The 26080-nt window shown below is 39.1% G+C and overlaps 1 protein-coding gene across 1 annotated transcript in view; it reads left to right on the top strand.

The window, feature by feature from the left end:
• Nucleotides 1-4168: 4168 nt before the first annotated feature.
• TSNAX (translin associated factor X) overlaps nt 4169-26080 on the top strand; it is a 37001-nt gene continuing 15089 nt past the window's right edge. Inside the window, exons 1-4 of the mRNA XM_005891159.3 lie at nt 4169-4320; nt 4759-4863; nt 7964-8078; nt 14410-14540. Of these exons, the coding sequence (XP_005891221.1) occupies nt 4305-4320; nt 4759-4863; nt 7964-8078; nt 14410-14540 (367 nt within the window). The 5' untranslated portion in view covers nt 4169-4304. The remainder of the gene's footprint in view (nt 4321-4758; nt 4864-7963; nt 8079-14409; nt 14541-26080) is intronic.

The following is a 26080-nucleotide window of genomic DNA, read 5'->3' as shown; positions in this document are numbered from 1 at the left end:
CCAACAGATGTTGCAATTTGGTCTCTGGTTTCTTTACCTTTTCCAAATCCAGCTTGTACATCTGGAAGTTCTCAGTTCATGTACCGTTGAAGCCTAACTTGTACATTTTGAGCATTACCTTGCTAGGCATGTGAAATGAGTGCAATTGTCCAGTAGTCTGAACATTCTTTGGCATTGCCCTTCTTTGGGACTGGAATGAAAACTGACCTTTTCCAGTTCTGTGGCCACTGCTGCATTTTCCAAGTTCACTGACATCTTGAGTGCAGCACTTTAACAGCATTATCTTTAAGGATTTGAAATAGCTCAGCTGCAAATCTAACGCCTCCACTAGCTTTATTCATAGTAATGCTTCCTAAGCCCCACTTGACTTCACCCTCCAGGATGTCTTGCTGTAGGTGAGTGACCACACCATCACAGTTATCAGGGTCATTAAGACCTTTTTTTGCATATTTCTTCTGTATTCTTACCATTTCTTCTTAATCTCTTCTGCTTCTGTTAGGTCCTTGCTGCTTCTGTCCTTTATTGTGCCCACCTTGTATGAAATTTTCCCTTGGTATCTTCAACTCCATTGTTCTGATATACCATATTTTGTTTCTCCAGTCATGTGCTGATGTAAATGTGGGTAGTTTCCACCTTTTGCTTATTATGAGGAGTGCTGCTATGATCATTTGTGCACAAGGTACACACCTAGAAGTAGAATTATTGGGTCATATGCCAACTCCACGTTTAAGTTTTGAGACTGCCAAACTGTGTTCTATAGTGATTGCACCTTTTTACATCCTTCCTACCAACATATGAGACTTCTAATTTCTCTGTATCCCCACTAATACTTGTTATTTTCTGTAATTTTTTTTATTATAGCCATCCTAGTGGGATGTGAAGTGGTATCTCATTGTGGTTTTGCCCATCCCTATTACTCCCTCTAATATCAACTTCCTTCTTCAGTAAAGATCTAGAACATTAATTTCCTATTACTTTCTAGCATTGCTTGAAAAATATATCTGTGAAATGGTATGTGTACACTTCACGATACCACTTTAGATCCTACAAGTATCTTTTAAATATTGTAGTTATCATTTTCGAAATGGTCACTCAAGTTTCTGGCAGTTTCTCACAGCTCCCTGTCCCACCTCGTTCCCTGGTCCCCCGCCCCCCGTGCTTTATGTAATAAACACACAATAATGTAAACGCGGAAGCGCAGACCCTTGTGCTGGCCTGCGTTTCATCTTTTACTTGACTTTGTGCTTTCTTAAGTAACCAAAACCAGTTTTTGCATGCAGTACTTTTTCCTGTAAAGGTGACAACATGTGAGGATTTATGGACTGAATAAAAACAGGTGCATTTAAAAGGTGTAGGACTTTATTCAGAGTCAAATATGGCCAGATAGAATGCAATATGAGGAGGAAAGAACACCATTCCAGATGTGGACTCCTACTGAAAATCTTTTACCTTCCTTTCCCCAACTTAGGGTGGTAGCTTTCCCTTAAAAACAAAAGAAAATATGTCCCACTAAGTACCAAAACTATGTTTATGCATTTGAAACAATAAAACAAGGAGACACGGTGGAGATGCCTTCTGCAGGTGCCACACAGGTTGAGAGGCATTTCCTGCCAAAGGAGTAGCTACAGTTGGGACACCTGGGGTAACGACATATGCAAATGAGTACTGGGAAAGTATTCCTGGGATTCACCTCCATTAAGTATTATACTCTGAGGCATCATTATAGGTTATGAAACATTATAGGTTAGAAACTAAGTTTCTAATGAGAAAGAAGTGAAAAGCAGTTCAATGAAACCCTGCTGTAGTTGAACAGATGAACAGGAGTGGTGGTTGGAGAAAGGAAAGGATATGATAGATCCAGGTTTTGGAAAGTTGAGGTCTTGTGAGCTGCTATACCAGTGGAGTGGGGAAAAATACCTTTTCCCACTATGTAGTTCAAGTAAGCACTGACTCTTAATAATGTTGTAAATAACTGGCTTCCTTAGATGTAGAAGGAGTCACGTTAAAATGATTACAATTACATGAAAGTTGTCTCTCTCTCTCTCTCTCTTTTTGTCATGGTCAAGTAGAAGACCACTGGCAGATAAGGGTCAGTAGGATCAGACTTCACACAAATTCGAAATTTTATGACCAACATCATCAGCAAAGCAGTTCAGTACATCAGCAAAGCAGTTCAGTCCAGGTCTTCAGGAGCCTACTTTATTCACAAGGAATCTGGCTAATTGATGCTGCTGCTGCTGCTGCTAAGGCGCTTCAGTCGTGTCCGACTCTGTGCGCCCCCATAGATGGCAGCCCACCAGGCTCCCCTGTCCCTGGGATTCTCCAGGCAAGAACACTGGAGTGGGTTGCCATTTCCTTCTCCAATGCATGCAAGTGAAAAGTGAAAGTGAAGTCACTCAGTCGTTTCTGACTCTTAGCGACCCCAAGGACTGCAGCCCACCAGGCTCCTCCATCCATGGGCTTTTCCAGGCAAGAGTACTGGAGTGGGGTGCCATCGCCTTCTCCGTGGCTAATTGATACATGTATTCAAAGCTGCAGAGAGAAATGAGTGTGTTTCCCAAGCATCTTGCTCCAGAGCTGAAGAGACCCTAGAGATGAGCTAGAACAGAAAATCTTCCTATGACACAGGTCTGTCAGGTGCTTGAAATCACTGCCAAGTTATTTCATTTCAATCACTGTTCCTTTTGTTAGGTAGGTAGAATAGGGAAAAGGAGTCCAAAATGGCGGTGGCTAAAAGACAAAGGGAAAAGCCCGCGAAAATAGATCAAAAGAAGGTCCGAGGACCTGAGTGAGGACCTCAGGTAAAACAAATAACACTCCTGGCTGGCCCAATTTACATAGGACAGACCCAGGGAGAGAAAAACATATAAAAAGAGGAGCCAAAGCTAGCTCTCTCTCTCCCACACGCTGGGTGCTCTTCTCTTCGGGTCTTTGGATCTACATGCCCTCACGCCTCAAAGACGGATTTTCCTGCTATCTTCTAAATAGAGCTGTAACACTGAGCTGTAACACTGATTTGTCTAAGAGCTATAACATGGCCCTTTTGAGACCTGAGAGCTATTAATGTCGGTCATTCCAAATCTTTGTTGTGATGAGACAAAGAACCGAGGAACATACACTCGCGTGACACTTTGTTACTAAATAAACAAGGAGCAAAGACTGTGTATATAAAGTGTCTACAATAAAGAGGTTATTTAGGGAAAACGTACTAAAATATAGTACTTGTGTTTTCCCAATCAGCCCCAGGCCGTCCAGCCTCAGCCTGAGTCCTACCCTAGAGGATGCTGTAGCACATGTTCCTTTTGGAAAGCGACGGTGGGAGAAGGGTATCAAAGCTAATCTTTAACTGAGACTTTACTATGTGAGAAACTCTTCTGCGGTTCTTAGTGGTAACTCATTTAAGGGTCAAATAATCCTACGAGGCGGGTCCAAATTTACCCCTATTTTTCAGATGAAGAAATTGAGCTAGAGATGAATTACTTCCTTAAGGTCACACAGTCACTCAGCGACGGAGACCACTGCGAAAGCAGGCATTCCGGAGAGGAGCATAACCGAGGCCACAAGAAGAGGGAGGGAAAGGGGGAGAGGAAGGGGCGGGAGGGGGACACACAGGGGAGAAATAACCAGCAACGTCTTGCACTGATTGATATGCATATTTTCATCACTTTAGCTTCTGGCGTCACCTCCCGAAACGGAAAAGACTTCTATCTCTGCAAGGTTCAGCCTCGATAACAAAACCCTTGCAGAGGAGACGCGGGGAAGCTCCTTTCCTCATCCGCAGGTTCCCCGGCGCCGCAGAGCGGCCTCCAGCGGCGAACTACAACCCCCACTATGCACCGCGCGGGGGCCAGGGGCCCATGCGGGTGCGCACGCGAGGGTGTTCCAAAGGCGCCTTGAGAAAAAGAAAAAAAGCATACATCTTCCGTTCGCCTCCAGCCTTCACACTGCTCTCACTCTCAGAGGGCTGCAGTCGTCTTTTTTATGATTAGTTAATACGGAAAAGCGTGTAAAGTCGCTTCTGTTTTCAGGCACAACAGAGGGCAGCTGCGACAACAGCACCCGGGAGCGAGGTCCTCGGGCCAAGCGCGGGGCAGAGCCAGCGGAGGCGGGGCGGGAACGCGGCCGGAAGTGTGCGCGGGCGGAGAGAGAAGCCTGAGTGGTTGCTGGCGCGCGCTTCCGGCTAGTGCGTTAGACGTCGGCCGGCTGTACAGGGTGCCGCTGAGGGCTCTTCGGCCGCCGCCGCGCGTACCGTGCTGTCCCCCAGGCGCTTAGTCTCCTCTCTTCTCGCCGTAGGCCGTGACGACATGAGCAGCAAAGAAGGTGGCATCCTCAACAGCTTTGGGCGTGATTTATTTATTTAATCCAGGCTTTTTGTCGCATTTTCCACTTCCCACCCTTGAAAGATGCTTTCTCCCCGCGCAGACTCGGGGGGCGGCGGCCCTGGTGATTTCCCCGGCCACATGGGCCCTATTTACCTCTTTTCCTTAATCCTCGAGCCATTTTTATCTTAGTTCGGTAATTGCCCCACCTTGTTCCAGATCAGGGAACCTATTATGGGAGGTTTGGATGAGCTTAAGGTTTGGGAGGTGGTGGGGGACGGTAGGGCTGCTTTTCTGTCCGTTTGCTGAGAAAGTCTCTGCGATGACGGCCCAGGGGAGGTCTGGTTTTAAGGAAGAAAGGGGTTTACCTCTATTATGTGTTGTCAAGTCCTGGCGATGGGAGAGCCCTGTCCAACCTTTTTTTCCTTCTCTATGTAAGGATCAGGAGGGTTCAGGAAAAGGAAGCATGACAATTTCCCACATAACCAGAGAAGAGAAGGGAAGGATGTTAATTCATCTTCACCTGTGATGTTGGCCTTCAAATGTAAGTTCTCTATCATGTACACTGGTGAAGGGAAGAGAACTAAAGACGTTGTAAAAAGGATCACTTAACTATGTTATGCTTCAGTCTCAATTTTCCCGGAGGTTTTGCAGTGGTGCTCGGTGTGTCATGAAAAATTGAGATTACAAAAGTCTTGACTTTATTTTTCCCTTTTAAGTTTCACAGGTAAACATTAACATCAGACCTGCCACATAACTGAAAATTACTGTGCACCTGATACAGAAGCATACATATCAACTATATATGTACGGATATTTTAACGTGTATTGGTTTTCTTTTCTCCGCTAGGCTTTTGGAGACTTTTTGGGTTGTTTTTTTTTTTAAGATTTTTTTTAATCTGGAACATTTTTAAAGTTTTTATTGAATTCGTTATAATAACTGCTTCTATTTTATGTTTTGATCATGAGGCATGTGGGATCTCCGACCAGGCATCGACCTCACACCCTCTTCATTGCATGGTGAAGTCTCAACCACTGAACCAGGAGGGAAATGCTGTATTTTTGTTTTCACTGTATCTCTTTGCAGAGAGTGGGCACTCAAGTGCATGTAAATTATACGTGTATATTTATTCCCAGATTCTCTTTTCTCAGTATATTAACTTGGGAAAATTGTTCCTCGTTGCAAAACAAAGTATAAAACAAAATTCACATAACTCTTGTCTTCTGTCCAGCATCCTATTTTTTTTGGACACATCGTGTGGCAGGCAAGATCTTAGTTCCCCTACCTGGGATTGAATCCATGCTCCTCTGCAGTGAAATTGCAGAGACCTAACCACTGGACCAGCAGAGAATTCTCCCAGCATCCTATTCTTTATAGTTTCTGTAGTTCAGGAATCCAAGACAGGCTTAGTTACCTGTTGGTTCAGATAACTTGGAGTCATCTGAAGACATGACTTGAGTTGGAGGATCCACAACTATCAGTCACTTAGGCCTTCTGCTAGCAGCCAGCTCTGTGTTCCCCCATGTGGACCCCTCCATAGTACTACCTGAGTGTCCTTGTGTTACAGAGTTTGGCTTCCCCAGATAGAGGGAGGGAGAAGACCACAGTGCTCTTATGTCCTAATCTTGGATATCATACACGTCACTTTTGCTATAGTTTATTAGTTAGAAAAGAGGCAGTTTTAAAACTCAGCCTCACGTTTGAGAGAGAGGGAATTAGGTGCCATTTTTTGAAAGGAGGAGTATTAAGTAAATTGTGGACATATTCGAAGATTTTCATAGCACATAACAGTGATCTTAAGTGGTGTAAGACCACTACTTGTGACTGAGGAAAGAGTGTATTGATAGAGCTATATGCACAGTGGAGAAGCTGCACTGGGTCAAGTGCTCCCTGTCATGGGCTCATGCACTCCATTGCTTGTTTCCAAGCATGTTTTGCGGTCTTATGTTTCTTCCTGCCTTTGTCTTTGTAGCTCGTTAGGCCTGGAATAGCTTGTAGCTTGGTGCCCCATTGCCCCGCTGATGTACTGCTCTTCAGGCCTGGAATAGCTTCTAGCTTGGAGAAGGCAATGGCAACCCACTCCAGTACTCTTGCCTGGCATATCCCATGGACAGAAGAGCCTGGTAGGCTGCAGTCCATGGGGTTACTAGGAGTCGGACACAACTGAGTGACTTCACTGTCACTTTTCACTTTCATACATTGGAGAAGGAAATGGCAACCCACTCCAGTGTTCTTGCCTGGAGGATCCCAGGGACGGGGGAGCTTGGTGGGCTTCCGTCTATGGGGTCGCACAGAGTTGGACACGACTGAAGCGACTTAGCAGCAGCAGCAGCAGCAGCAGCTTCTAGGTTGGTGCTCCATTGCCCTGCTGATGTACTGTAGTTTTTTTAAAGACCCATTCCAAGTAGCTTCTTCCTGCTTTCCTGATTTTTTTCTATTTTTTCTCCCAAGCAAATTTGGTGACAGACATTACATTTATTGAACATCCATCCATTTACTCAAGATGTGTTTATTGAACATCTGTGTTCTAGCAAGGGCTTCCCAGGCGGTGCTAGTGGTAAAGAATCTGCCAGCCTAGGCAGGAGATGCAAGAGACATAGGTTTGATCCCTGGGTCGGGAAGATTCCCTGGAGTAGGAAATGGCAACCCTCTCAGGTGTTCTTTCCTGTAAAATCCCATAGACAGAAGATCCTGTGGGGCTACAGTCCATGGGGTCTCAAAGAGTCAGGACTGAGTGACTGAACACTACTAATACTGTGTTTTCACATATGTTGATAGTGAACAAGAAAGACATAATTCCTCCTTTACTGAACCTTTTCTATATATTTATTATAGCATGATCACATTCAATTCTTTCTTTCCATCTGTCTCATACTGGACTGAGCTTGAGGATAGAAACTGCATTATTTAACTTTTTATTCAGAGTATCTAATTCACAGTGGTCATTAATATAGTCAAAATGTGAATGCATTTGATTGTCTTCAAATATTAGGCAAAATCCTAGCCTAACTATGATCTCAGTAATAAACGACCGGATGTATTTAGGCCTTTGTCAGCTGCTAATTTGGTTAATAGTTCATTTACGTTCTGAATACACTTTTGTATTCAGGTTCAAAGTATGTCTGTGGACTGCCAGACAACTTGCTAGTTCTTTGGAATGATAATTCTTCTAAAATAAAGTGATTATTAAGTAAGTGCTTTATGGGTATTTCAACAGCTAGGGCTTGAGAATTCAGAAAGTTGATGTTATGAAGGTTTAAAGCATAATTTGAAAATCCTGGTTAATTTTTTGTGAATATTTACATTGTACATGGTAAGATAATTAAAAATAACTTTACATAATTTAGTGAAGTAGTTGAAAGTATTTTTTGTAAGTAGTTATATGTGATAACAATCTCTTTATTAGAACAGATAATTTGTTACACTATATATACATCTCATTGTGAGGCTCTTGAGTGGTAAAATCTAGTTAAGGCATACCTGTATTTAAAGAAAGAATATCTTGGTTAGTAGCAGAGTTTTTGATTTCCAAGTATTTTAAAAGTAAATAAGTTGATTTTTCTCCTATATACTGACAATATTGTTTCATTATACTTTCAAATGTAGAACAAGCATGCTTATGGTCATAATAATGTGTTTTTAGCATTTCAACAGGAACTTGATGCAAGACATGACAAATACGAGAGACTTGTGAAACTTAGTCGAGATATAACTGTTGAAAGCAAAAGGACGATTTTTCTCCTCCATAGAATTACAAGGTAAGTAAATATCTTTAAATTTGTTACAGTTGGATACAGGTTGATATGTATTTTATATTTATCAGGAAGTCAGTGGGCAGTAACTAGCTGATTTTTTTTGAACACCAGGATCAAGAGGATGTTAGTAGCAGGTGGATTTTATTTTAAGAATAAACATTTTTTAAAAAATAGGAAATTTTTCTTATTTTCAGAACAGCTAAGGATTTGTCTTGTTAAGATTATTCACAGAGATAGAACTATTATTTATGAACATATTTAAACTTTAATGGTTTATTAGAGCCTATTAACATTAAAGCTTTTCTTGGATGATATGTGCAAAAATTTTAGTATTGGGTAAACATTGCATTCTGCTTATCTTCCCATTCATTTTTCAGTTCATTGGACATTGGGCTTTCTGCCTCACCGAACTGAAATTGAAATTGCCTTTGTTCACTCATATTGATAAATCTAGTATATACTCTTCTAGTGTTTTCTTATTTAATTTTTGCAGCCTGTGATAGTGTTGACTGTTTAAGTCTTTGGGGGAATTCTGAAGTTCTTCCACCTTCAGCTCTGTGATGTTCTTAAACTATGACTTGACTGTTTTTCTAGGTGAAAGTATTAATTGCTCAGTCCTGTTTGACTCTTTGTGACCTCACGGACTGTAACCCACCAGGCTCCCCAGGCAAGAACACTGGAGTAGGTTGCCGTGTCCTCTTCCAGGGGATCTTTCCAACTCAGGGATCGAACCCCGGTCTCCTGCATTGCAGGCAGATTCTTTACCGTCTAAGCCACCAGGGAAGCTTAAATTCTTTGCAAGTTCCCCCACCTTCAGCTCTGTGACATTCTTTCTGTAGGACTTTATTGTTTTTCTAGGGAGCTCTGTATATTTGATAGATTTCTTTGTTGCAAATAAAAGAAGCGAACTTAAACTAGCCTAGATTAAGAGGAGGGAAGTGGAATATTTTATGAATGCAGCTGGGTATCTCCATTTTCTCATCTTGGTTTTTGTATTTCATTTGACTAGCTTTCTTTGCTTTTCTGTTCTTCATTGAGGTAGAAATCATCCATCCTGTAGCTCACAAAGAGAGATTTTTGTTATATTGCCAATTCCAAATGCCTCCAGAGGGCTAGCAAGGATTGGCTCCCCACTATGTGTCTGACAAAGTATTTAAGCAAGTCCAAGTGTAATTTATGAGCTTTTTATTATTAAAGTAGTATTGAAGTATTCTGTTCACGCACAGCTTTTAAGGTAACTCTGAAATACTTGAATTTTTATTCCATTAAGTGGAAACAATTTGCCATATGTAGATTAGTGGAGTGTGGCACTATTAACCTTTTCTTTTTTATACTTGGTTCTAAAATTAGTTTTTTGCTTGTTTTTTGAACCAGTTTTCAGGTAACTTATACACACTTGAGCTTGTATTATGAAAAAAAGCAACACTGATCTGGTGAATTATGAACACTTTTTTCAATAGAATTTTCAGTTCTAAAACAATTGGCAATATTCAGCAGTTTAAAGAAATAGTAGAGCTGTAACAGGAGAATTTCATATTTTGGAGAAAACCATATTACTGTGTAACGTCATCTTATGGTTGTCTACCAAAAAATAATAAATATTCATTATAGTAAACTTAGAAAATAATAATCTTTAGAAATATTAAAAATGACAGAGAAGTTAAGGTACTGAGTGAAAGAAGTCTGAATGAAATACACTGACAGCCATTATCAGTAAGCAGATTTCGTATGTTATACTTTTTTATCCGAATTGTTTCCATATTGTCCATAACGTTTTTTGATTAGTAAACTAATAGTAAACTTCAGAAAAATTATAAACTAGAGAAAGTAAAACACTTCATGAAAGAAATCAGACAGAGTACATAAAGATAACTAAATGAGTACTTTTCATATTTTAACTATACTTTCATTTTCTTTAATAGATAAAGGCTAAAATAAATAGATAAAGGTAGATTCCACTTTCATGCATTGGAGAAGGAAATGGCAACCCACTCCAGTGTTCTTGCCTGGAGAATCCCATGGACGGAGAAGCCTGGTAGGCTGCAGTCCTTGGGGTCGCACAGAGTCGGACATGACTGAAGCGACTTAGTAGTAGTAGTAGAATAAGATATCTCTTAACCAGTGAGCTTTGGTATTTTGATCTTTTAAAAACAATTTTCCATTTTGTTTCATAATATTCTTTTATTTCTGTAGAATCTGTTATAATATTCTCTCTCATTCCTGAAGTTGTAATTTGTATCCTCTCTTTTTCCTGATCTCTCTGGCTAGAGGTTTATCAATTTTATTGATCTTAAAGGACTACTGTTGATTTCATTGATATTCTGTATGGTTTTCTGACATACTGATTTCTACTATTTCCTTCTTTGTGTGTACTTTGGATTCATTTGCTCCTTTTCTGAAGCATTTCTTAAGGTGGAAGCTGGGATCAAAGAAGAAACTGAGATCATTTCTTATTTTCTAATACAGTGCTGTCCGTTTCCCTTTTTACATCTCTAAGTACATTTTAGCCACATTCCACAAATTTTGATAAGTTGTTTTTCATTTTCATTCAGTTCAACATACTTTCTAATTTTCATTTTCATCTTTGATTTCATCTTGGGTTGTTTAGATGTTGTTTTGTTTCCAAATACTTGCGAATTTTCCAAGCGTAAATTTTTATGATTTGAATTCTTTTAAATTTACTGAAACTTGATTTTGACCGAGAATATGGTCTCTCTGGACCTTGTACACTTGAAAAGTATATGTACTCTGCTGCTGTTGGGTGTAGTGTTCTATCGTGTCAGCTAAGTCAAGTTGGTTGATGATATTGTTCAATCATCTATGACGTTTCTGATTTTTATTAACATATACTTGTTCTGTCAATTATTGAGCGATATTGAAATCTCTTGACTAATTGTGAATTTGTCTGTTTCTTTTTGCAGTTCTATCAGTTCTTGCTTGATGTATTTAAGTTCTTTCATTTGATGTATTAAATGACATTTAGGATTGTTCTGCTGGCTTGACGTGATGAATTGACCCATTATTATCATGATTATATCCCTGGAAATATTCTTTGTTTTGAAATCTGCTTTGTTATTAATAACTACTCTCATTTTCTTTCGATTACTGTTAACGGGGTATATCTTTATTCATCCTTTTATTTTTAATCTATTTATGTCTGGACTTCCCTGGTGACTTAGACAGTAAAGAATCTGCCTGCAATGCTGGAGACTGGGTTCGATCCCAAGGTCAGGAAGGTCCCTTGGAGAAGGGAATGGCAACCCACTCCAGTATTCTTGCCTGGAGAATTCCATGGACAGAAGAGCCTTGTGGCTTCAGTCCATGGGGTCACAGAATCAGGCATGACTGAGTGGCTAACACTTTAACACTGTATATATTTAAAAAGGCTTTCTTATCTTTCTTGCTTTTTAATCCATTTATCAATTTTATCTAATCTCTACCTTTTACAGAGGTGTTCAGACCATTTATATTTAATGTGATTATTGACATGGTTGGAATTCAACCTGTGATCCGTTTTCCTTTTTTTTTTTTTGCCTTATTTTGGATTGAGTATTTTTTATAATTCCATTTTTTATCTTCTTTGTTGGCTTATTAGTTGTACCTTTTTTTGTTTTTGTAGTGGTTGTTTTATGGTTTATATGACTTGTCACAGCCTGCTGTCCTTACTTTGTACAATACCATGTTAACTGAAACTTGTGCATTTCCGAAAATCATGTCTTTCCTTTGCATGGTTCTGTGGTAATAGTTACTTTGTAAATTGAGGTCACAGTGTTGATATGCACAGACTTCAGTTAACATGATGCTGTGCAGAGTAAGGACGGCTTGCATATCACTTTGCCTGTAATATATGAACCCTATATAATTCTGTTCTTTCTTTTCCATTTCACTTTTACAAGCTTGGCTGGCCTTTGTAATACTTCTGAAATACAGCTACTTCTATCTTATTTATAATCCCTATGAGTGTATACTCAGTCATGTCTGACTCTTTGTGGCCCTATGGACTGTAGCCCTCTGTGCATGGAATTTTCCAAGCAAGAATACTGGATCGGGTTGCCATTTCCTACTCAGAGGGATTTTCCCAACCCAGGGGTGGAACCTGCACTCCTGCATTGGCAGGCAGATTCATTACTACAGTGCCACCTGGCTTAGCCTATAATCCCCGTAGTATACCAGAAATGGTAAATATCTGGAAAAAGATAACTTTTTAATGAAAAAATCATATTGTTTAAGTAAAAAATAATAATTATTTTGGGGATTATTATTTTTTGGAGAAGGCAGTGGCACCCCACTCCAGTACTCTTGCCTGGAAAACCCCATGGACAGAGGAACCTGGTAGGCTGCAGTCCATGGGGTCACTAAGAGTTGGACACGACTGAGCGCCTTCACTTTCACTTTTCACTTTCATGCATTGGAGAAGGAAATGGCAACTTACTCCAGTGTTTTTGCCCGGAGAATCCCAGGGACAAGGGAGCCTGGTGGGCTGCTGTCTATGGGGTCACACAGAGTTGGACACGACTGAAGTGACTTAGCAGCAGCATTTTTACTTAAAATTTAAAAATAATATTCTTTAAATAAAAGTACTAATCCCCATAATACATTATTATTTTTAAACAGTATGATTTTTCAAGTTAAAGTTATCTTTTTCTATATATTTACCATTTCTGGTGTCCCTTATTCCTTTATTAATAGAACCATGTTTTCATCTGGCATTATTTTTCTTTTGCCTAAAGAACTTCCTTTAACACATTTTGTAGTGTCAGTGTGCCAGTGATGAATCAACTATTTCTGGTCTTGTATGGGCTCTTGAGATTATTTTGTGTGTTCACTTAGAGTGGGCCTTTTTTCAGCCTCACAAGTTCACGCTAATCGAAATTCAGCTGAAGACATGAGTAGTCCCCTTCTGTAGATCTCTGAAACTCTCTGCATGTGTGTTCTCCTTTGTTTCTTTGCCTTGCAAGTTTTAGCCATCTTGACCACTGTGAACTCCCATCTCCTCCACCTCCACTGCAGGAGACTCCCAGGGTCACCTAAGTTTCTCATGCCTACACTGTCACTTGGAAACTCTGCAGGCAGTCAGATGCAACAGTCATAGGGCACATGTCCTTTTTTTCACTCATGTCTCATGCTGTCCTATGCTGCTTGTTTCACAATGTCTGAAAACCTTTTTATTTGTTTATTTTTTACATGTTTGTTTCTCTTTAGTTGTTTATGGTGGGATGACAAATCCTGTTCATGTGCCATCTGACTAAAAGTAGACCTCTCTAGATGTCTTGTTGGTGAGGATAACTGCTTTACAATGTTGTGTTAGTTTCTGTTGTACAATAGCGTGAATCAGCTGTGAGTATACATACATCCTCTTGCTCTTGAGCCTCACTCCCACCCAACCCCAACCCACCTGTCTAGGTTGTCACAGAGCACCAAGCTGAGCTCCCTGTGCTATACAGTAGCTTCCCATTAGTTATCTCTTTTAAACATAGAAGGAAATCAGTCCTGAATATTCATTGGAAGGACTGATGCTGAAAGCTGAAGCTCCGATACTTTGGCCACTTGATGCGAAGAACGGACTTATTGGAAAAGACTGTGATGCTGGGAAAGATCGAAGGCAGGAGGAGAATGGGATGACAGAGGATGAGGTGGTTAGCATCACCAACTCAATGGGCATGAGTTTCAGCAAGCTCCGGGAGTTGGTGATGGACAGGGAAGCCTGGCATGCTGTAGTCTGTGTGGTCCCAAAGAGTTGACATGACTGAGCAACTGATCTGAACTGAGTATATATATGTTAATGCTACTCTCTCAGTTTGTCCCACCATCTCCTTCCCCTGCAGCGTCCACAGTCTGTCCTCTACGTCTGCATCTCTATTCCTGCCCCGCAGATAGGTTCAGCGGTACCACTTTTCTGTACTCCATGTATATGCATTAATATACAGTATTTTTCTCTTTCTCACTCACTTTCTCACTCTGTATGACAGACTCTAGGTCCATCCACATCACTGCAAACAACCTTATTTCATTCCTTCTTATGGCTAAGTAATATGTACCACAACTTCTTTATCCCTTCATCCATATATCATTTTTATGAACATAATTTCTCTTGTAGTTATGGTTATGTTATAAATACAGCTTCTTATACTTCTTTACACTGAATATTGCGGTAAAGCATTTTCCATTTTTTAACCTATTTTTAGTAAATTATAGTTGTACTTTTGAGTTAGAAGTTTCAAGATACATAGGATATTTATTTAGCTGTGCATTTGTTGATATGTATTTTATTTCAGTTTTTCACTATCAAAACATCTGACTGATATTTTAAAAGTTCCCAATATCTTGATTGTAGTGCTCCTGATATGGAAGAAATATTGACTGAATCAGAAGTTAAATTGGATGGTGTCAGACAAAAGATATTGCAGGTAGCCCAAGAGCTCTCAGTAGAAGACATGCATCAATTCCACAGAGCCATTACTACAGGTGAGTCTAGGTTTACTTTAGTGGTAACATTTAAAAGAAAATAGTATGTTCAATGATTTATGTATGCATTGCATGAATTATAATTAACACTTAGTGAAATACTATTGGCTTTAAAAAATTGGGACTTCCGAGTAGTAATATAAAGATAATTTCTTGCTTGGCTTTATTTTCCTATGTAGTGATGATTATTGATAGATTTTGATAAAGTAATTGAGGAGACACTCTTAATAGAGAAACTTTATTCTTGAATGAGTAGAGTGTATTCAGACAGCGTGTATCTCATTCCCCACTGAGTATATTTCACTTGGGGCTCTAAGTTTCAGTCACAAAAGGTTCATGAAAAGAGGATGTATCACCTAGCCAGATGGACCAAAACATCTCATAGTGCGACTCCATATTGGGAATTCTAGGATAATACTGCTGCTGCTGCTGCTGCTGCTGCTAAGTCACCTCAGTCGTGTCCGACTCTGTGCGACCCCATAGAGGGCAGCCCACTAGGCTCCTCTGTCCCTGGGATTCTCCAGGCAAGAATACTGGAGTGGGTTGCCATTTCCTTCTCCAATGCATGAAAGTGAAAAGTGAAAGTGAAGTCGCTCAGTCGTGCCCGACTCTGGGTTTTATATATTCATTTAAAAAGTTTCATGGAGTATTGGATCTTGGTGATTATCACTATTTATAAATCAGTTGCACAAATGTTTAAAGTACTCTATCTGATCCTCTTCATCCTTTTCTTGTTGTGAGTTCACTGATAGGAGAGAGAACTGTATAATTCAGGCATACCCTAAAATTGGCAGAAAGACAAAGTCAAAGTTTGATTCATATTTACAGAAGTAAATGTTAAGTTGCTTTCTATCAAAGAGCTGATTCCATTGAGCTCAGGTCAGTTCAGTAGTAAGAAATGAGTTCATTTGGTATCTGTTCAATATATGTTCAGGTTTAATCTGAATATTTATCGTTTCAGCACTTGTTTTTCAGATGTCAACCTGTGGTTGTTGAAATGTCTTAATATTAGAGAAAGTGCCTGCATACATCAGTTAAAGTTGAAGATATGTTATTATAAGCTAAAGTGATAAAATAGTTTTATGAAGAGTCATTATGGTATCTTCTGAAAGGAGATACATTTCCATCCTCATAATTTATTATTTACTATCAGGGATTTATTTGATTTTTAAATTAATAGCACACATAATTTAAAAGGCTTTATGAATTCCGTTTATGTTGTCAGGCCGCACATCCTTGCATATGACAAATTTGGAAGGATTGGGAGAGAAGATCAGAGGTCATGATAGGAAGAAAGGTGAAGTGAAAGTTAAACAAGCCTCTCGAAGAAAACATATGAGAATGTCTTTATGACCTTGTAGTAGGAAAGATTTATTTTTTAAATGACAGAAGAAAGTATTAACTACTAACGGAAATTTGGATCAATTGAATTTTGTTAAAATTAAGAAATTCTCTTTATCAAAAGACATCATTAAGGAAGCAAAAAGGCAAATTGAAGTCTGAGAGATGACGTTTAAATACATACTTTAGATAGAGAACTCATATAGACTATGTGGAGAATTCCTACAAATCAATAAGAAGTCAATTTTAAAAATGGACAAAAAAAGTTGAATAGGGGCCTCAGAATGTGAATATTCAGATGACTATGAATATTCACGAAAAAGTGCTCAGCATCATTATTCACTAGAGTAGTGTAAAATGAAACCAAATGAGGTACCATTCAATCACCAGCATAACTAAATTGTAAATACTGACCATACCATTTAAAAAAACAGTTTGGCAGCATCCAGCCAAAAACCTGCGTCTACCGTATGATTACTTCTGAGTATGTACCTGAGAAAAGTGAGGATTATATCACCAAAAAACATGTGCAGGAGACCTCAGAACAGCTATAATCATAATATCCTGAAAGTGAAAGATCAGCAGGTCAGTGGGTACGCTGTGGTGTAGTTGTCCAGTGCAGTACTAGGTAGCATTAGAAATGGTTAAAGGTGTGCAGCATCAAATACGGATTTCTCATTCTGTTGGACAAAATAAGCAGACACAAAAGAGTATCTAACTGTATAATTCCATTTATGTGAAGTTCAGAGAGGTGTAATTAATCTAGAGATGTTGATTTGCTTCATTTGGCCCAGTAGGTCCTTCATTGATCAATGAGTAAAGTATGAGGAAAGGCTTTAAATAAGAGCAAGGACCACATGGATAGTGACACACAGAATGTTACTTAAGAAGTCATGCTTGGCTTTGAGAACAAAACCGAGGAATGGGGGGAAAAGGCAAAGGGGACATTTCATTGGATCAGTAGAGTGTTTCTTAAATCAGGAAGGAAGCACTAATTCTTGGGAAAAGTTTAGTTGGGGCATTAGTAAGAATGGAGGAATCTTTCTTCAGATAGTCCCACTTCAAGATCACTGAGGATTATGAATTATTAAATCATAGTCATAGGATTATGAATTTTATGACGATTAGTGCTTATAAGCACTATATTTCATTTAGGGCTTCCCTAGTGGCTGCCCACAATGTGGGAGACCTGGGTTCAGTCCCTGGATTGGGAAGATCCCCTGGAGGAGGGCGTGGCAACCTACTCCAGTATTCTTTCCTGGAGAATCCCGTGGATAGAGGAGCCTGGTGGGCTACAGTTCATGGGGTCACAAAGAGTCAGACACGACTGAGTGACTAAGTACATATTCCATTTAAGACCTTTGTTTATGATTTGTATGTTTTGAGATTACCTACTCATGAATTAAATATCTAAGGATTCTCTGTATCTCACTTTTCTTTAGGAAGTCTTTAAAATAAAATGAGGTCCTTTAAATTGATGCAGTAAAGATTTATTTCCTTAAAGTTAAGGAATAAAACAGTCAAGAGAAGTGTCTGGGACTTAAAAATTTGCTCATAGATATTTTACTTGATAAAATAAGTTTATTTCTAATTAGAGTAGCAGTAACAATGTGATGCTTATGAATAGCTTGCTGCTTGTAATTGTTAAATGCTTGTTTTGGTGTTACTCCAAATAGTTGTTCTTTTGACTTGAAGATAAAACAATTCTGGCATTGAACTAAAGGAGTTCCGTGCTTTTCCTCATTAAGAATAGTGCTAATGGCACGCAGAACATTTCCCTGAGGGATACTTGTGTGAGCTCAAGCATTGAGTATCCTACTAATAACTGAACAACAACAAAAAGTTAGGTCTGTTTTCTACACATTTCTTATCAGAGTACATTACAGATTGTCCCAAGGGATTGTTAAACAAATGACAAATAATTAGTTACTTGAAATAAATCACTTAAAACTTTTTGGTGCCCTGTCATATTTTTAGTTTTTTTTTTTTTTTTTTTTCCTCTTGTTGAAAAATTAACAGTTGGGGGAAATGTCCTCCATCTCAAAGAAAAAAATATTTTTTTGGTTTAATTTATATCATTGTGATAATATTAAAAATTGTCATTTAATTTTGAGACCATCCTAGTGCAGAAAACTTAAGTTCAGACACTAACTAATATTTCAGTTCTCTTATCCGAGAATGCGAATGATGGGTTGAGTGAGTGTTTTGGGCCAGCTACAGATATTTTTTAAAACTGTTGTTCTTTATATATTAAATATTTATGTTTATGTGACCTTTACAGTATCCCTGAGTCATAAATATTTTTACCACTTCATAAGTGGGGAAATTGAGACTTATAAGAGTTAAGCAACTTGTTCAAGGTCATAAGCTAGTAAGTGGTACCACTGCTTGCGTATTGTGTGGATTTAATTTACCTGTTGAACTTGAGAACCTTACCCCAACTAAAGGCTTTATATTGCTTAAATTTCTCTTTGCCCAAATATGAAGGTTTTTCTTAAATAAACCAGGACACATTATAACTCTTGTGTTGCTATTTTTCCCCCATAGCACTTAACAACTTTGACATACTCTCTAATCTCCTTATTTATTATGTTTCTTTATTGTTTCTCTTCCTCTACTAGAATGTGGACTCTTAGTTTCTACAAAAAGTTTCTTGTTATTGTTAACTGATGTATCCCAGACACTTAATAGCTGTTTGATAAATGTTGACAGAATGAAGAGCAAAAGTATTTTAAAAGGGCTTTTTTGTTCTTGTTGTTCAGCCAAATCTTTTATCTAATGATTTGCTTTTGCAGATTTTTGTTTGACTGTTTTTTGTTGCTTCCAAAAGGAAACATGTTTCCAGGGGCTGTTGCTTAGATATAATACAAAAATAGGATCAATATTAGTCTTTGCAGACATTCTAAAGCTTATATCAGTGCAGAAAAATTTGATATCGTTTCAGTATATTAGCACAATTGAGACAGCTTAGTGAAAAAGCAAACATGAAGACATGAAGATCTGCAAGCTTTTGGAATAAATAATGGAAGAATTAGTGAAGGGAGAGAGATACAGCTACACATTGCATTTTTCTTTTTGTGAGATTTTTGTATGCAGAGATGTTAGTTCAGGTCCTTTACCTGAACTAATGGGAATGAAGCGTCCCATTCATTCACGGGAAACAAATGGATAAACTTACGGTATTTTGGTGGCTTAACAAAATAGGAATCATTTCTTTCTCATATGAAGTCCAGGCTTTGCAATGGTGGTTTGAGTGTGCTCTGCCTACTTAGTCATTCATAGACCCAGGATCTTGGGGCTCTGATATTACCAGTATGTGGTTTCCAAGATGAGCCAGGACATCAACATACAGCTGGCAGGTTGTGGAAAGGATGAGTACAGAGTCATGCCTGAGGTTTTTATGGCCAGCTCTTGAAATGGCATCCATCACTGGTGCCCACATTTTATTGGCCAGTTACATGTCCACACCTAACTTCAAGGAAGAATGGGAAATATGCCCTCTGTGCCAAAGACAATGAAATATGTTTGATGGATAGTTAATTTTTCTTTGCCCAGTTCAATAATTTGATGTCCATTTGGTTTAGTGGGAAATCCAGGCATATGCATGTTGATAGATTTATGTTTTTTTTTTCATGTATTTTAATTTGGTTTGAAAGCATTCATTTGCCTAATGTGAAAATAATTTTAAAACTGAAAGAGACATTGGAAGACATCTTGTGCTACCACCTCATTTTGTAAATGAGCTTAGAGATGGTATTGGAATTGGCATCTGACTTGTTTATTTACCCTGATAAACTTTTTATACTAACTCACTTTGCTAATTAGTATTTGGTACTTTACACTGTAATTGTTTTCTGCAAAGCCAGCAGCTTTTATTTGATGATCTTAGATCCTATATCTGGTTAAAGAGTCTCACTTCCTTTTGTTTTACATAGATAAAATATTTTAATATTAATACATTTTATTACATTTATTTAATAAAAAGTTTTAATTACATAAAAATACGTAGTTTAAATTTGCATTAAAATGTGAGATGATTCAGGGTACATTTCTTGTGACTACTTTGATTACAATTGTTTATATCATACTACAAACTTTCAGCGGTGAGTCCTGTGACCGTGAGAAAATCTCTCATAGGCATTTTCTGGGTCAGAGACTGTTTGTGACCATTCTTTTAAGGTAGATGTTGGATGCACACTACTTAGACTGTCCAAGTGTAGGCAGGTCTTTTCACCTAGTTTCTCTTTTCATCTCTGAACATTCTTACTGCTTTTCTGAAATCCTGTTTCATCAAGTTACTCTTAACATCTATCAGTTGGTAAGGCTTGGGGTGGGAATGCTAAGTAGGAAGCATGGATGAGACAACTTCCTACTCAGTTTGAACATGCATGCACCAAGTCAGAGATGTCCTTATTCCAACAATAGTGTCCCTTAAAGTAATTTATTATTACTTCTTAATATGATAGTGCACATTGAGCTAGGGTAACATTTTGAAAGAACAGTGGCCTCTAAACTATGAGCTAATGCATTGGAAGGAAGAAAGAAAAACCCTGAAAACCATTGCTTTGTTTAAGGAAGTTTTAAATATTGTCTTATACAGTCAGGAAAAGCAAGACTTGGAGCTGACTGTGGCTCAGATCATGAGCTCCATATTGCAAAACTCAGGCTTAAATCGAAGAAAGTAGGAAAAATCCCTGGACCATTCAGGAATGACTTAGATGAACTCCCTCATGACTAACAATGGAGGTGACAAATAGATTCAAGGGATTAGATCTGGTCAACAAAGAGCCTGAAGAACTGCAGATGGAGGTTCATGACACTGTGCAGGAGGCAGCGACCAAAACCGTCCCAAAGCCACAGAAATACGAGAAAGCAGAGTGGTGGTCTGGGGAGGCTTTACATATAACTGAGGAAGAAGGAGAAGCAAAAGGCAAGGGAAAAAGGAAGAAATACACCCAACTGAATGCGGAGGTCCAGAGAATAGCATGGCGAGATAAGGCCTTCTTTTTTAATTTAATTTTATTTTAGTTTTTAACTTACTTTACAATATTGTATTGGTTTTGCCATACATCAACATGAATCTGCCACGGGTGTACACATGTTCCCCCTCCTGACCCCCCTTCCTAACAAGGCCTTCTTAAATGAACAATGCATAGAAATAGAAGAAAACAATAGAATGGAAAAGACTAGAGATCTCTTCAAGAAAATTGGAGATAACAAGGGAATATTTCATGCAAGGATGGGCATGATAAAGGATAGAAACAGTAAGGATCTAACAAAAGCATAAGAAATAAGAAGAGATGGCAAGAATACACAGAACTATACAAAAAAAGTCTTAATGACCCTAATGTGTGGTCACTCATCTAGAGCTGGACATCATGGAGTGTGTGAAGACAAGTGAGCCCTAGGAAGCATTACTATGAGCAAATCTAGTGGAGGTGATGGAATTCCAGCTGAGCTATTTAAATCCTAAAAGATGATGCTGTTAAAGTGCTGCACACCATACACAAAAATAAACTCAAAATGGATTAAAGATCTAAACGTAAGACCAGAAACTATAAAACTCCTAGAGGAGAACATAGGCAAAACACTCTCTGACATACATCACAGCAGGATCCTCTATGACCCACCTCCCAGAATATTGGAAATAAAAGCAAAAATAAACAAATGGGACCTAATTAAACTTAAAAGCTTCTGCACATCAAAGGAAACTATAAGCAAGGTGAAAAGACAGCCTTCAGAATGGGAGAAAATAATAGCAAATGAAGCAACTGACAAACCACTAATCTCAAAAATATACAAGCAACTCCTACAGCTCAATTCCAGAAAAATAAACAACCCAATCAAAAAATGGGCCAAAGAACTAAATAGACATTTCTCCAAAGAAGACGTACAGATGGCTAACAAACACATGAAAAGATGCTCAACATCACTCATTATCAGAGAAATGCAAATCAAAACCAGTATGAGGTACCATTTCACGTCAGTCAGAATGGCTGCGATCCAAAAGTCTACAAGCAATAAATGCTGGAGAGGGTGTGGAGAAAAGGGAACCCTCTTACACTGTTGGTGGGAATGCAAACTAGTACAGCCACTATGGAGAACAGTGTGGAGATTCCTTAAAAAACTGGAAATGGAACTGCCTTATGACCCAGCAATCCCACTACTGGGCATACACACTGAGGAAACCAGAATTGAAAGAGACACGTGTACCCCAGTGTTCATCGCAGCACTGTTTATAATAGCCAGGACATGGAAGCAACCTAGATGTCCATCAGCAGATGAATGGATAAGAAAGCTGTGGTACATATACACAGTGGAGTATTATTCAGCCATTAAAAAGAATGCATTTGAATCAGTTCTAATGAGGTGGATGAAACTGGAGCCTATTATACAGAGTGAAGTAAGCCAGAAAGAAAAACACCAATACAGTATACTAACGCATATATATGGAATTTAGAAAGATGGTAACAATAACCGTGTATACGAGACAGCAAAAGAGACACTGATGTCTAGAACAGTCTTTTGGACTCTGTGGGAGAGGGAGAGGGTGGGATGATTTGGGAGAGAGGCATTGAAACATGTATAATATCATATGAAACGAGTCACCAGTCCAGGTTCGATGCACGATACTGGATGCTTGGGGCTGGTGCACTGGTTCGACCCAGAGGGATGGTATGGGGAGGGAGGAGGAGGGGGGGTCAGGATGGGGAACACGTGTATACCTGTGGCAGATTCATGTTGATATATGGCAAAACCAATACAATATTGTAAAGTTATAAAATAAAATAAATTAAAAGAAAAAATAAAGTGCTGCACTCAAGGTATCAGCAAATTTGGAAAACCCAGAAGTGGCCACAGAATGGAAAAGGTCAGTTTTCATTCCAGTCCCAAAGAAGGGCAACGCCAAGGAATGTTAAAACTACTATAATGTCATTTCATATGCTAGTAAGGTTATGCTCAAAATCCTTCAAGCTAGACTTCAACAGTTCATAAACCAAGAACTCCGGATGTACAAGCTGAGTTTTTGAAGAGGCAGAGGAACCAGAGATCAAATTGCCAACATGCGTTGGATCGTGGAGGAAAAAGGGGAGCTCCAGAAAAACATCTGCTTCATTGACTAAAGCCTTTGACTGTGTGGATCACAACAAACTGTGGAGAATTCTTTAAGAAATGAGAGTACCAGACCACCTTACCTGTCCATTGAGCAACCTGTATGTGGGTCAAGAAGCATCAGTGAGAATCGAACATGGAACAACTGACTGGTTCCAAATTGGGAAAGGAGTGCAATGAGGATGTATATTGTCTCCCTGCTTATTTAACTTCTGTGTACAGAGTGCATCGTGTGAAATGCCAGTCTGGGTGAATTGCAAGCTGGAATCAAGATTGCCAGCAGAAATATCAACAAACTCAGATAATGCAGATGATACCACCCTAATGACAGAAGGTGGCAGAGAGTGAAGAGGAACTAAAGAGCCCCTTGATGAAGGTGAAAGAAGAGACTGAAAAAGCTGGCTTAAAACAACATTCAAAAGACTAAGATCATGGTATCCAGTCCCATCACTTAATGGCAAATAGATAGGGAAGAAGTAGGAATAGTGACAGATTTTATTTTCTTGAGCTCCAGAATCACTGCAGATGGTGACTACAGCCATGAAATTAAAAGACGCTTGCTCCTTGGAAGGATAGCTATGACAAACCTAGACAGCATATTAAAAAACAGAGACGTCACTTTGCTGGTGGAGGTCCGTATAGTCAAAGGAATGGGTTTTCCACTAGTCATGTATGGATACGAGAGCTGGAGCATGAAGAAGGCTGAGTGCCAAAGAATTGATGCTTTTGAACTGTGGTACTGGAGAAGACTCTTGAGAGTCCCATTGTCAGCAAGAAGATCAAACCAGTCAATCCTAAAGGAAATCTACCCTGAACACTCATTGCTGAAGCTGAAGCTCCAAAAGACCCTGATACTGAGAAAGATTGAAGGAAAAAGGGAGAGGGGACGGTAGAGGATGAAATAGTCAGATAGCATCATTGACTCAGTGGAAATGAATTTGAGCAAACTCTGGGAGATAGTGGAGGAAAGAGGAGCCTGGTGGGCTGTAGTCCGTGAGGTCACAGAGTCAGACACGACTTAGAGACTGAACAGTAACGGCAACAACAAAATATTGTTCTAACAAAAGTTAATGCCCAGCATTCTTATTTTAATAATTCCCACTTCAGTTTAATTCGGTAGTTACAGAGGGCTCTTGTGCCAGACACTGACATACTATTTCATATAAAACCTACAATGTAGGTAGATGTTTGTATTTTACAATGAGGGAATTGAAGTGCAGCAACTTACTAGGCTTCCAGTAGTTTATACACCTGGTAAGAGACCAGTTTGACTTTTGGACCTCAGATATCCTCACTGCAAGTCTGCTTTCCCTTATGATTTTATCATATTTATTTGGGAGGAAGGCTGGAGGCAGGGAGGTGAGTCAGGAGGCTCTGGCAGTCATTCCTGGTGTGGAGTTAGGACGTCTCCATTTTGTCTTAGCAGTGGGGAGGAAGAGGAAAGGGCATGTTCTTAGAATATGGCCTTTTTAAAAAGTACAAAGAAAAGGGAATAAACTAGGAAAACCTTTAGGTTTCTGGTTTGGCCAGCTGGTTAAGCACGGATGTTATTTATTAAGAGATGGAAGACAAATTGAGTTTTGGATGTAGTTAATATGGCACCCAAACAGTTTCCTAATGGGTTTAGAGACTCGGGGTGCAGTCACAGCCATGGAGGTATCAGTTATAAGCTATACTTGCATTTATAGACAAGGATAAAATGGTCCAAAGTAAGCGTAGAGTCAGAAGAAAGCCAAAGACCTATGGAGTCTTAACTGAAGGAAATAGAATAGAATATTTGATGGACTAGGATCCCAGTAGCAGAAGCCTGTCTCCTCAGGTTGCAGTAACAGGTTGTGAGGTCAGTTCAGGGAACCTTGGTTTGTGTGAGACACACTCCTGGAGGAGAGGGGAGCAGCTGTTTCACACAGAGGAAGGGGTCTGGGGAGGGGACTCTGCCCTGGGTCCTAGCAGACAATCAAAGGACACACACCCAAATGACATCATGTGCTTCCTTTCTTTTCTCCTCTGCTCTCTTCATCCTCCAGTGGTTAAAAGAGAGTGAATGATGAGAACGGAGCAGAGGTTTGATGACCGATAGGGAGATATAGCGGACATGGAGGCAGGCCTGGAAGTCCCACATGGGCAGGATCCCCAGTCACCTAGTGACCATCATTTTAGTGGAAGAAGTCATGGGAAAAGTTTGATGATGTTCCCAATATCAATCATGGCTCATTTAGCTGAAAGACAAATCAAATGAAAGATCACCCTAACAACATCTGAAAATCAAGAAATGACTGAAGAATTATCAGGATGGTTTGATGGATTGTTTATGATGTATCTTAAATCACTTGAGAAGCAGGTTTTATAATACATGTATTTTAATATTGTAAGGGAATAAAAGAATATATTTAAAATTCTAGGTTTATATTGATAATAATTTATACTCCTGTTAAAATATTTTGACTATCACTCCAAAGGACAAGTGAGTTCAAAGTGCTGACAAGAATTGTTGCAGGGAGTATTATAGCGATTGCAATAGGAAAAGGGTCTGATCCTCTCCCAGGATCCCAGAGTCCGCTCTAGGGGATTCAGAAGCTCTCAAGATTGCTATTAACTTTTCTGTTCATTCAGATTTGCTTTTAACAGATAAAATTTACTCAGTGAGGTGAAGCAGAGAAAGAGACTTTGCTGCAAAAGCGACCTGGGCTTCTTTGTTGGGGAACTGTAACAGCTGCATGGACTGCTTTGAAAATTAAATGGTATATGTTCGTGGAAAGCATTTTTTACTCTGGGACATAACTGTTAACAAAAGTTCTCTCTCTTCCCTGTGGAATTTAGCAAAATTAATCTGTAATAGTATGCTAAATCCTAAAATTTATTTTCATTTTAGGTAAAAACTCAGTAATACCAATTTGCCCAACATACACTCTTCAGTGCTAAAGTAAAAGCCTTGCTCAGATAGACAAAAATCCCAATTAGTGGATTTGCATTTGTTTTACTGTTGGTAGTACATATTTATTATCTGTATACAAGTTACATGTTTGAGAATACATTTTATTAGCAGAGTGGCCTGTGAATCAAACTTAGATGTAATTTTACTTTAA

The sequence above is a fragment of the Bos mutus genome, chromosome 28, assembly GCF_027580195.1.
Source record: "Bos mutus isolate GX-2022 chromosome 28, NWIPB_WYAK_1.1, whole genome shotgun sequence".
In the NCBI taxonomy this organism is placed as follows: Eukaryota; Metazoa; Chordata; class Mammalia; order Artiodactyla; family Bovidae; genus Bos; species Bos mutus.
Note: the sequence above shows the minus strand (reverse complement) of the source record. Positions and strands in the feature narration are given on the sequence as shown.